The 13,422-nt window shown below is 44.1% G+C and overlaps 1 protein-coding gene across 1 annotated transcript in view; it reads left to right on the top strand.

Annotated features, from left to right (window-relative positions):
• Positions 1–13,422, top strand: part of LOC126458298 (apyrase) — a 171,865-nt gene that overhangs the window by 93,140 nt on the left and 65,303 nt on the right. The window contains exon 3 of the mRNA XM_050095242.1: positions 6,444–6,645. Within this exon, the coding sequence (XP_049951199.1) occupies positions 6,444–6,645 (202 nt within the window). The remainder of the gene's footprint in view (positions 1–6,443; positions 6,646–13,422) is intronic.

The following is a 13,422-nucleotide window of genomic DNA, read 5'->3' as shown; positions in this document are numbered from 1 at the left end:
ATCCGACCTTTATCAGTCGGAAACGTGATGGTACTGTTTGCGTATGAGAAATCGGTTGGAAACTTTCCTCATGTCAGCACGTTGTAGGTGTCACCAGCGGCGCCACCTTGTGTGAATGCTCTGAAAAGCTAATCATTTGCATATCACAGCATCTTCTTCCTGTCTGTTAAATTTCGCGTCTGTAGCACGTCATCTTCGTGTTGTAGCAATTTTAATGGCCAGTAGTGTATAAATGTCAACTTGTGTTGGTCCATTCTGCCATCCAGAGTCTCGTGATCACCCAGGGAATGCCAAGAAAACAATCCCCCAAAAGATAACGCTCTCTCTTCCGGCCTGCATCCATCCGAAGACTGTTGCAGTGTCGTAAACGCCAAATGCCATCTAAAAGATGGGGCAAAAAACGTTATTCACTTGAAAAGGCCAGCTGTAGCCACTCAGTGGACGTCCAGTTGACGTATTAGTGTGGAAATTCCAGATTTCGTCGCCGATGAACAGCAGGCAGCCTGGTTGCACGAACCAGGCGCCTGCTGCGGAGGCTCTTACATTGGAGGCCCCAACACAGCAAAGTTCGCTGAACGGTCATTGAGGAGACACTGCTGGTAGCCCCTTGGTTCGTCTGGGCTGCTCAACAGCTGCATGTCTATTCGCCCGTACACATCTCCGTAGCAATCGGTCACCCCTGTCATCTTTGCCCCTTGATGAACTGCAGTTGCCTCGGTGCCGGTTTTCGACAGCGACATTCTGTCATGCGCGGATACTTTGATGACGGCGTCACGCGAACTGTTTACAAACTTAGCCTTTTCGGAAATGCTTGGCCCGAAAGCCAATGATCAGCCCTTTTGGAATTCATATAAATCGCTCCGTTTCCGCATCACGACGACTCCACTGTCCCCCACCCCCCCTTCCAGCTTGCTTCACATATACTCCACTGCTACTGCTGCCTCCTGCCGTCAGTGAGTGATTATTGCGCGCTGACGTAAAACATATTAATGTGACTGGACCGTCTACAATTTGCGAAAGATTGCAAAACGATTCTGCTGCCCCCGCCCCCCCCCCCCCCCCCAAATTTCATCACGTCTAAGGACACAAGAGCAAAATGGTTTCAAAATGGTTCAAATGGCTCAAGCACTGTGGGACATCTGAGGTCATCAGTCCCCTAGACTTAGAACTACTTAAACCTAACTAACTTACGGACATCACACACATCCATGCCAGAGGCAGGATTCGAACGTGCGACAGTAGCAGCCACTTGGTTCCGGACAGCAAAATGGGAACGGGCTCGTACGGGGGCTTAGAAGCAACACTTTTCCCTCGATTTATATGAATGTGGAACAGGAAAGAAAGGGTGACGTGAAACTCAACTCACGATTTTCTCTCATGACACCCTAAAACTTATGGACAGTCAGTTAGATGCAAATATTTCATGCCGGCCTCTGTGGCCGAGCGCCTAGGCGCTTCAGTCCGGAACCGCGCTGCTGCTACGATCGCAGTTTCGAATCCTGTGATGTCTTTACATTAGTTAGGTTTAGGAATTTCTAAGTCTAGGAGACTGATGACCTCATAGTGCTTAGAGCCATTTGAACCCTTTGCAATATTTCTAGATTTCTGATAAAATTTACTCTGCTCCACACCAACTTTTGTTAGTGGAATTACAATCGTATGGCGTGTCATACGAAATTTGTCACTGGACTGCGGCTTTCTCGGTAGTTAGACGCAGCATCTTACCTAGAATGAAGAGTCTTCGACATGTGGTAGAAGTAAGTTCTGGCATGCCCTGTGTAAGTTTGTTGGCGCCCTTACTTTTCATTTTGTGTTTTAATGACTTGGCAGCGTGTCTGGTGGACAATACTCCCTGTGTGCAGCACTCATACAACAGACAATAGAGATGTACAATACTTACATACATACAAAATTACAAATTTGATGTGACATAGGCAAAATTAATTAAAGGAAAAGAAGAAAAAACACACAAACTAACAAACACTACAGAATAAGTCTGTCGCAACACGGTGAACCTTCAAGTGATTAGAGAACACGAACCAAAGTAGCAGTGAGTTTAAGGTCATAACTGATGTGGATGTTCACTTATCCAACAGGTAACATCTGAAGGAGGACTCTGTAATTACGAAATCTGTAACATTATAAAGTGAAGCTATTACTGTAGCGCAGTTATTTGACAGACCTATTCCTTCAAAAGAACTTTCTGTGAGCCATGAATTTAATATTGCATATCACTGAAGGAAAGGATCGTGAGACTAAACCCGTGGTACGATGTAGCGTTAGCCAATTTCTGTCATCTTAATACAAACAAATAGAGTAGCTAATTCTCATCAAAAGATTAACTGAGTTCTGTAATAAATTTCAACTAGTAATTGCGAATACTCTGTTCTAGAATCACAACAGAACGAGGTACACTTGGAAAAGGTCGGGTGATACGGGAAGATTTCAGTTAGATTACATCATGGTCAGGCACAGATTCCGAAATCAGATAGTGGACTGTAAGGCTTATCCAGGATCAGATATAGACTCAGATCACAATTTACTAGTGATGAAGAGTAGACTGAAGTTTAAGAGATTAGCCATCAAGAATCAATATGCAAAGAAGGGATGACGAGACGCGCTTGAAGTTCTCTAAGGTTATAGATACAGCAATGAGGAATAGCTCACTAGGCAGTACAGTGGAAGAGGAATGGATATCTGTAAAAATGGCAGTCACAGAAGTTGGAGAGAAAGATATAGATACAAACAAGTTAATCATGGGTAACACAAAAAATATTTTGCTGATCGATGAAAGAAGGAAGTACAAAAATTTTCAGGGAAATCCAGATATACAGAAATACAGGTCGCTAAAGAATGAAATAAATAGGAAATGTAGGGAAGCTGAGACGAAATGGCTGCATGAAATATGTGAACAAATCGAAAAAGAAATGATTGACGGATGGACTGACTCAGCATATTGGAAAGTCAAAACGACCTTCGATGAAATTAAAAGCAAGGGTAGCAGCATTAAGGGTGCAACGGGAATTTCACTGTTAAGTGCACAGGAGAGAGCAGACGGGTGGAAAGAGTATACTGAAGGCCTCTATGAGGGGACAGATTTGTCTGATGTGATAGAAGAAGAAACAGGAGTCGATTTACAAGAGATAGAGGACCCAGTATTAGAATCGGAATTTAAGAGAGCTTTCAAGGACTTAAGATCAAATAAGGCAGAAGGGATAGATAACATTCCATCAGAATTTCTGAAATCACTGGGAGAAGTGGGAACGAAACAACTATTCACGTTGGTATGTAAAATGTATGAGTCTGGTGACATACGATCTCACTTTCGGAAAAATGTAATCCACACAATTCCGAAGACTGCAAGAGCTGGTAAGTACGAGTATTATCGCACAGTCAGCTTAACAGCTCATGCATCGAAGTTGTTAACAAGAATAATATACAGAAAAATGGAAAAGAAAATTGACGATGTGTTAGATGACGATTAGTTTGGCTTCAGGTAAGGGAAAGGTACCAGAGAGGCAATTCTGACATTGCGGCTGATAATAGGGGCAAGCTATAGGGAGAGACGGTAATATAGAATATGTATAAGAGTCAAGAGGGAATAATAATTGTGAACGACTAAGAACGAAGTGCTCGGATTAGAAAGGGCTTAAGACAGGGACGCAGTTTTTCACACCTATTGTTCAATCTGTACATTGAAGAAGCAATGATGGAAATAAAGGAAAGATTCAAGAGTGGGATTAAAATTCAAGCTGAAAGGCTTTCAGTGATACGATACGCTGATGACATTGCCATCCTGAGTGAAAGTGAAGAAGACCTACATGATCTGCTGAATGGATTGAACAGTCTAACGAGTAAAGAATACGGATTGTTAGTAAATCGAAGAAAGACAAAAGTATTGAGAAGTAGCAGAAATGAGAACAGCGAGAAACTTAACATCAGGATTGATGGTCACGAAGTAGATGAAGTTAAGGAATTCTCCTACCTAGGGAGCAAAATAACAAATGACGAGCGGAGCAAGTAGGACATCAAAAGCAAACGAGCACTGGCAGAATGGCCATTCCTGGTCAAGGGAAGTCTACTGGTATCTAACGTAGGCCTTAATTTGAGGAAGAATGTACGTTTGGAGCACATCATTGTATGGTAGTGAAACATGGACTGTGAGAAAACAGGAACAGAAGAGAATCGTAGCATTTGAGATGTGGTGCTACAGGCGAATGCTGAAAATTAAGTGGACTGATAAGTTAAGGAATGACGAGATTCTGCGCAGGGTCGGAGAGAAAGGAATATGTGGTTCAAAATGGCTCTGAGCACTATGGGACTTAATTTCTGAGGTCATCAGTCCCCTAGAACTTAGAACTACTTAAACCTAACTAACCTAAGGACATCACACACATCCATTCCCGAGGCAGGATTCGAACCTGCGACCGTAGTGGTAGCGCGGTTCCAGACTGTAGCGCCTAGAACCGCTCGGCCACCCCGGCCGTCAAAGGAATATGTGGAAAACACTGATAAGGAGAAGGGGCAGGATGATAGGACATCTGATAAGACATCAGGGAATGAATAAATCTCATCGATATGTTTGCACATATTAAATGACTAGAAGTAAACCTCTCCCATATCCGCAACCCGCACCGCAGATTCTTTAAAGAATCGATCTCCCACCTATAAAACGTTACAAATGAAGTAAAGTGTTAAATATTTGATGTTAAGCATATAATCTTTTATGGTTGAAGACGTAAAATTCTGTGTTGGTTTCGTTGGTTTCGGATTATCACCCATACACTGGTTATCGACGTTCGGGAGGTTGAAATAATGGGAAATAGTAACAGCAATTCCGTTACAAACGATACGTTATGTAAATTCTTTGCAAAATGCATCAGTAGTAGGGTATCTCAGATTTCTGTACAATTTATAATATCAATTATGATTACAGTCATCTTCATTTTTTGAACTCTGAAATCATAGGCCTAATATAGTAGTGTCACAGGAGAAATCCCAAGAGAGTTTTTTAATTTATGTATACATTTATACAACCGATACAGATAAACGTTTACATTTTGCTGAAAATTTAGTTTTTCTCTAAAATTATGTTGTGTGAAATGACAGATTTCAGCTTCAGTGTCATATGTGGATACAGTGTGCAAAATGGGTACCGAATTGGGTTATGATAACGAAATAATAAATTAAAACGTTTACCGCATGAAAAAGAACATTTAGTAAGCGGTAAACTGTTCTCCTTTCACTAATTTGTGTGACTGTAAAAGCCGGCCGCTGTGGCCGAGCGGTTCTAGACGCTATAGTCTGGAACCGCGCGACCGCTACGGTCGCAGGTTCGCATTCTGCCTCGGGCATGGATGTGTGTGATGTCCTTAGGTTAGTTAGGTTTCAGTAGTTCTAAGTTCTAGGGGACTGATGACCTCAGAAGTTAAGTCCAATAGTGCTCAGAGCCATTTGTACCATTTTGTGACTGTAAGCAAAGTTCGAAATGATGTTTAAAGTTTATTAGAGGTTGTTAAGTGCTCTCATTATAAAACACCGGATGAATATGTTCTGTGTAATTTGCGTGCCACGAATAATGTTGCCTCCTGATATATACACAGTTTCTCGCTTTAATACTGCACTTGGCCAACGTAAGATTAATACCTCTAAAGAGTGGATTATGGCGAAATTTTCAATTTTTTAATTCGGTCAATAATTACGTGAAGTAGTAAAAGTCAAATTATTGTTGCCTTATGGCCATCTGATAAGCAACCTTTAAAAGATACCAGGTGATCGTTTTGCCGTTTAATATTATGCAGGGTGGTCCATTGACAGTGACCGGGCCAAATATCTCACGAAATAAGCATAAAACGAAAAAACTACAAAGAACGAAACTTGTCTAGCTTGAAGATGGCGCCATGGTTGGCCCGCTAGATGGCGCTGCCATAGGTCCAACGGATATAAACTGCGTTTTTTTTTAATAGGAAACACCATTTTTTATTACATATTCGTGTAGTACGTAAAGAAATATGAACGTTCTAGTTGGACCACTTTTTTGCTTTGTGATACATGGCGCTGTCATAGTCACAAACGTATAAGTACATGCTATCATGTAACATTCCGTCAGTGCGGACGGTATTTGCTTCGTGTTACATTACCCGTGTTAAAATGGACCGTTTACCAATTGCGGAAAAGGTCGATATTGTGTTGATGTATGGCTACTGTGATCAAAATGCCCACAGGGCGTGTGCATGTATGCTGCTCGGTATCCTGGACGACATCATCCAAGTGTCCGGACCATTCGCTGATAGTTACGTTATTTAAGGAAACGGGAAGTGTGTAGCCACATGTGAAACGTCAACCACGACCTGCAACAAATTTCGTGAGATATTTGGACCGGTCACGATCAATGGACCACCCTGTAGATTATTGTCATATTATGAAGTTCTCTTCACCCACAGGACATTGCCAGCACGGAAAAGCTTATCTTTCTGGATGAAGCGGAAAGCCTGGCAGAGGAAGCCAAACGACTGAAAGAGGACGGCGTCGATATCATCATCGGTCTGTCCCACAGTGGACTCGACGTGGATCGCCAAGTGGCCGCCAAGGTCGCAGACGTGGACATCATCGTGGGCGGACACTCCCACACGCTGCTCTACACAGGTGACTGACTACAAGTGGCACTAGCCGCTACAGCGTTCTTACAGAAATAATAATGTCTTTAAAAATGAACGGTACATGTTACACAGTTTGCATATAACACCTTTCTCAGACATATTGACATTTTTCAATTATACAATTGCAAATACGAGGGTCGCTCCAAAAGAAATGCACACTATTTTTTTTTAAATCCATCTTTTATTCTACATGCTTGAAAGTTTTACAGCGTGTAGATACATCCTTTAGGAACAATATTTTCATTTCTCCACATTATTTCCATCCTTCTCAACTGCCTTATGCCATCTTGGAACCAGCGCCTGTACACCCGCACGGCAAAATTCTGGACCAACATGTTGGAGCCACTGTTTGGCAACGTACACAAGGGAGTCATCATCTTCAAACATTGTTCCACGAAGAGAGTCTTTCAGTTTCCCAAAGAGATGATAGTCACATGGAGCCAGGTCAGGACTGTAAGGCGAGTGTTTCGGTGTTGTCCATCCAAGTTTTGTGATCGCTTCCATGGTTTTCTGACTAACATGTGGCCGTGCATTGTCGTGCAACAGCAAAACATCCTGCTTTTGCCGATGTGGTCGAACACGACTCAGTCGAGCTTGAAGTTTCTTCAGTGTCGTCACATATGCATCAGAATTTATGGTGGTTCCACTTGGCATGACGTCCACAAGCAATAGTCTTTCGGAATCGAAAAACACAGTGCCCATAACTTTTCCAGCAGAAGGTGTGGTTTTGAATTTTTTTTTTGTTGGGTGAATTTGCATGATGCCACTCCATTGATTGCCTCTTCGTCTCTGGTGAAAAATGATGGAGCCATGTTTCATCACCTGTCACAATTCTTCCAAGAAATTCATCTCCACCATTCTCGTACTGTTCCAAAAGTTCGATGCATACCGTTTTTCTTGTTTCTTTGTGAGCCACTGTCAACATCCTGGGAACCCACCTGGTACAAACCTTTTTTAACGCCAACACTTTCGGTATTCTGCAAACACTTCGTTCCCCTATCCCAACGTAGCGTGACAATTCGTTCATTGTGATGCGTCTGTCAGCAGTCACCAAATCGTTAACTCTCTGCACATTGTCTGCAGAGTGTGCAGTACGAGGCCTGCCGCTGCGAGGACAATCCTCAATATTGCCGTGGCCGCTTTCATCACATAACCTGCTTGCCCACCGACTAACTGTACTGCGATCGACAGCAGCATCTCCATACACCTTTTTCAACCTCTTGTGGATGTTTCCCACTGTCTCGTTTTCACAGCACAGGAATTCTATGATAGCAGGTTGATTCTGACGAACGTCAAGAGTGGCAGCCAAGCCGCGCGGGATTAGCCGAGCGGTCTAAGGCGCTGCAGTCATGGACTGTGCAGCTGGTCCCGGCGGAGGCTCCAGTCCTCCCTCTGGCATGGGTGTGTGCGTCCGTCCTTAGGATAATTTAGGTTAAGTAGTGTGTAATCTTATGGACTGATGACCTTAGCAGTTAAGTCCCATAAGATTTCACATACATTTGAACATTTTTTTGTAGCAGCCATCTTGAAGACATGCTGTGACGGCGCCACTCACGGGAACAGGTTGAACTAAGTTTGAAAACAAGCGTGTCAAAAATGGGTCAAATGGCTCTGAGCACTATGCGGCTTAACTTCTGAGGGCATCAGTCGCCTAGAACTTAGAACTAATTAAACCTAACTAACCTAAGGACATCACATACACCCATGCCCGAGGCAGGGTTCGAACCTGCGACCGCAGCGGTCGCTCGGCTCCAGACTATAGCGCCTAGAACCGCACGGCCACTCAGGCCGGCAAAACAAGCGGGAAGGATGTATCTATACACTGTAAAACTTTCACACATGCAGAATGAAAACTATATTTTTTCAAAAATAGTGTGCGTTTCTCTTGGAGTGACCCTTGTATTTACACAGGGGCCTACCTGTGAGGGAATATACAGTGAGGTGACAAAAGACATGGGCTACCTTCTAATAACGTGTCAGATTTCCTTTGCCCGGCCTAGCGCAGCAACTCGACATGGTATGGACTCAACAAGTCATTGGAGGTTCCCTGCAGAAAAAGTTTAGTCATGCTACGTCTATATCCGTCCATAATAGTGAAATTGTTGCCGGTGAAGGATTCTGTGTATTAACTGAGTTCTCGGTTATGTCCCATAAATGTTCTATGGGACTCGTGTCAGACTATCTGTGACGTCAGATCATTCGCTCTAAATGTCCAGAATGTTCTTCTTGTGGCCTGGTGACATTGCGCATTGTCATTCATAACAGTTCTTGTTTGGCTGCAAGTAGTCGACAAGTGACCCAACATAACCATTTCCAGGCAATGATCGGTTGACTTAGACCAGAGGACCCTGTCCATTCCATGTAAACACATCCCACGCAATTATGGAGTCACCACCAGCTTGCACAGAGCCTTCTTGACAACTTGGATCCACGGGTTCGTGCAGTCTGCGCCACACTCGAACCCTATCATTAGCTCTTACCAAATGAAATTGGGAGTCAGCTGACGAGGCTATGGTTCTCACAGTCGTGTAACGTCCACCCGAAGCCCTGAGGACGCGCTGGAGGCTATGTTGTGCTGTTAGCAAAGGCACCCGCGTCGGTCGTCTGCTACCGCAGCCCAGTAACGCCAAATATCGCCGCACTGCCGTAACGTATACGTTCGTCGTACGTCCTACGTTGGTTTCTGCGTGGTGTTGCTTGTCTGTTAGCACTGACAACTCTACGCAAAAGCCGCTACTCTCGGTCTTTAAGAGAAGGCCATCGGTCACTGCTTTGTCCGTAGTGAGAGGTAATGCCTGAAATTCGATATTCTCGGCACACACATGACACTGAGGTTGTCCGAACGCTGAATTCCCTAACGACTTTCGAAACGGAATGACCCATGCGTCTAGCACCAACTAACTTTCCATGTTCAAAGTATGTTAATTCCCGTCGTGAGTCCATAATCACGAGCCGGCTGTTGTGGCCGAGCGGTTCTAGGCGCTTCAGTCTGGAACCACGCGACCGCTACGGTCGCAGGTTCGAATCCTGCCTCGGGCATTGATGTGTGTGATATCCTTAGGTTGGTTGGGTTTAAGTAGTTCTACTCTCTAGGGGACTGATGACCTCAGATATTAAGTCCCATAGTGCTCATAGCAATTTGAACCATTTTTGAACCATAAACACGTAGGAAACCTTTTCGCCTTGATTACAAATGACAGCTTAGCCAATGCACTGTCCTTTAGTACGCTGTGTACACGACGTTACTGCCGCCTACATATGTGCATATTGCTATCCCATGACTTTCTGTCACCTCAGTGTACACAGTCTGACACATAGAGAAATTTTCCCAGAGAAGAGGCACAGGAAACGAAATGTAACTTCGTGGGTTGAAAGGGTGAGTGATTTTATTTTGGTGATTTCAAAATAATCAATTCGCAAAGCACTAGGCAGTATGAGCCCATTCAACAGTAAGACGTAGCACCCGCTCTGGTATAGAGGAATGCACGGATTCGGTTGTGAAGGGTGTCATAGAGCCGTTGTAGCCCACTCCTGAGGCAAACTGGCCCAACAGCTGTTGTAACTGGTCCTTGATATAGTGGATACTGTCACAGGGATGGAGCTGATGTCGGAGCTGCTCCATGTTCCATCAGCGATAGTTCTAAAGAGCACCTCAAAATCACACAGACAGTTCACAGACAAATTTCCATTTGTCTATGAGCATTGTCTTGTTGAAAAATTGCATCATGATACTGTCGCATGATGATGCAGGATGTCTGTGACGTTCTGTTTTTCCATCACTTATCTCAGTCACTACCCGCCGTGACCCAAAGATATATGCAATGGCTCCCAAACCACTGTGCTTTTCCAAAACATTGTAGGGATGGGACGCCTCTTCATGTCATCGCCATTCTCGCCGACGATGGTGGAGTAAACCGTGACTCGTCGCTGATGTGATGCCATTGGTCAGGAGGCTCTGCTTCCCAAGCATGGCAGTACTTCAAACGCAGCCGTTTGTGTTGTGTTATAGGCAGCCTATTGTGGGACGGTAATTCCTTAGTCCGGCTGCTACTAGCTTCCCGTGATGTGGGGGCGACACACTGAGGTGACAAAATTCATGGGATAGCGATATGCACATAGACAGATGGTTGCAGTATGGCGAACACGAAGCATGGAAGGGCGTGCATTGGCGGGGTTGTCTTTCGTACTCAGGTGATTCATACAAAACGGTTTCCAACGTGATTATGGCCTCACGACGGAAGTTAATAGACTTTGAACGCGGAATGGTAGAGCAAGACGCATGGGACATTCCACTTCTGAAATCGCTTGGGAATTCAATATTCCGAGGTCCACAAAGACTGTGCCGAGAATAGCAAATTTCAGGTATTAACTCTAATCACGGAAAATTCAGTGGCCGACAGCCTTTACTTAATAACTACCGATGGTAGCGGCGTTTGCGTATAGTTGTCAGTATTAACAGAGAACCAAAACTGCGTGAAAAAACCGCGGAAATCGGTATGGGACGTACGACGTACGAATCCGTCAGGACAGTGCGTTCAAGAGCTAAGGCAGCAGATGACCGACGCGAGTGCCTTTGTTAACAGCACAAAATCGCCTGCAGCGCCTCTTCTGGGGACTTGACCACATCGGTTGGCCGCTAGACGACTGGAAAACCGCGACCTGCTCAGGTGAGTCTCGACTTCAGTTGGTAAGAGCTGATGGTAGTGTTCGAGGGCAGCGCAGACCCAATGAAGTCGTGGACCCTGGTTGTCAACAAGGCACTGTGCAAGCTGTTATAGGCTCCATAATGGGATGGGTTGTGTTTAGATGGACTTGGCGCAAATAAACTATGGGACTTAACATCTGAGGTCATCAGTCTCCTAGACTGAGAACTACCTAAACCTAACTAATCTAAGGACATCACACACATCCATTCCTGAGGCAGGATTCGAACCTGCGACCGTAGCGGTCGCGCGGTTCCAAACTGTAGCGCCTAGAACCGCTCGGCCACACCGACGGGCCAGATGTTGCTTCTGTTTAATTCGAACACTTCTCGTCGGCTACCTCAAACTGAGACCTTTCTGTCAGGAAACAGAACTACCTGAAGCTAACTAACCTAAGGATATCACGCACATCCATGTCCGAGCCAGGATTCGAACTTGTGACCGTAGCAGCAGCGCGGTTCCGGACTGAAGCGCCTAAAACCGCTCGGCCACTGCGGCCGGCTCAGCTCGACCAGAAGATCCAGTCCATTCCATGTAAACACAGGCCACACCATTATGGATTCACCACCCAGTTGGCACATTGCCTAGGTGACAACCTCGGTTTACGGCTTCGTGGGGTCTGCACAACACTCGAACCTTACCATCAGCTCTTACCAAGTGGAATCAGAATCCCTCTGGCCAGGCCACGGTTTTCCAGTTTTCTGGGTTGCAACCGATAGTCACGAGCCCAGGACAGGGGCTGCAGACAATGACGTGCTATTATCAAAGGAACCCGCGTCGGTCGTCTGGTGCCATAGCCTATTAACGCAACATTTCGCCTCACTTGTCTGATGGATAAGTTCGTCGTATGTCCCACAATGATTTCTGCCGTTATTTCACGCAGTATTGCATGTCCGTTACCGCTGACCACTCTAAATAAACGCCACTGCTCTCGGTCGTTAAGTAAACGCCGTCAGCCGCTGCGTCGTCCGTGATGAGAGATAATGCTTGACATTCAGAAGTGTCAGCACTCTCTTTACACTGTATATCTAAGAATACTGAATTCCCCAACGATTTCCGAAATAGAATATTCCATGCGTCTAGCTCCAACTACCTATCCGCGTTTAAAGGCTATTAACTCCTGTCGTGCGGCCTTGATAACGTATGAAAGCTTTTCACATGATGCACTGCCATTTTATACCTTGTGTACGCGATAGTATTGCAATCTGTGTATGGGCATATCGATATCCAATGACTTTTGTCACCTCAGTACAGTGCAGTGTATTTCAAACAAAGACACAGAGACAGAACCATATGTATGGATGTCAAACCCATATGACATATCTAACAAGTTTTATAATAATGTTTTCTAATTAATATTTGCCTGTAATGTTAGAACTATTGTACCAAAAATATGTACCATTTACTTACAGTTACCCTTACGAAGTCTATTTGCTGAAATTCGCCTATTGCAACTAATGAAACGATCTGACTTAGCAACGTTTTAGGAGTTGTAATTACATTGTTACTTTTTTACTTATTGAAAAAAAATGTAAAGTGCATAGATGTTTTTTTTAACTTTGTTTCTAGATCTGAGTATCCAAAATTTTATCCAAACTGCTCAGTAGAATAAATGTGCAAAATAAACGATATAAATGGATAAGAATATATTTTAGGGGCCGGTACCCCACAGCCCTTATGTATTTGAAAAATGCCACATTACCACCTTGAGCTGCTGCTATAATACTTCACTTATACAACCAGTTTCAGTCATCTGACCGTCATCAGGTTCCTAAAAGTATTAACAGAATCATCTTAGGCGAAATATAAAATCTTTATTGTCGGGTGATAAAACCGTGAGCATTACGCTGTCATCACAACGCAGTGGCTCCCAACCTGGGGGTGTTTACCCCCTGAGGGGAGAGATAAAAACGAAACTATTCGATTCTGTTTCAGTCACGAAACTAAATTATTTACAAAAGATCATTGCTATTATCACAATTTTGTAAGACTCTAATACTAATTATATAAGTTGTCAATAATTACTTTTTCTCAGTTAGTAGCATTAACGCGGTCGAGGT

Source organism: Schistocerca serialis, chromosome 2 (genome assembly GCF_023864345.2).
Source record: "Schistocerca serialis cubense isolate TAMUIC-IGC-003099 chromosome 2, iqSchSeri2.2, whole genome shotgun sequence".
Classification (NCBI taxonomy): Eukaryota; Metazoa; Arthropoda; class Insecta; order Orthoptera; family Acrididae; genus Schistocerca; species Schistocerca serialis.
The sequence above is the reverse complement of the archived record's forward strand: the minus strand, read 5'-3'. Positions and strand labels throughout refer to the sequence as shown.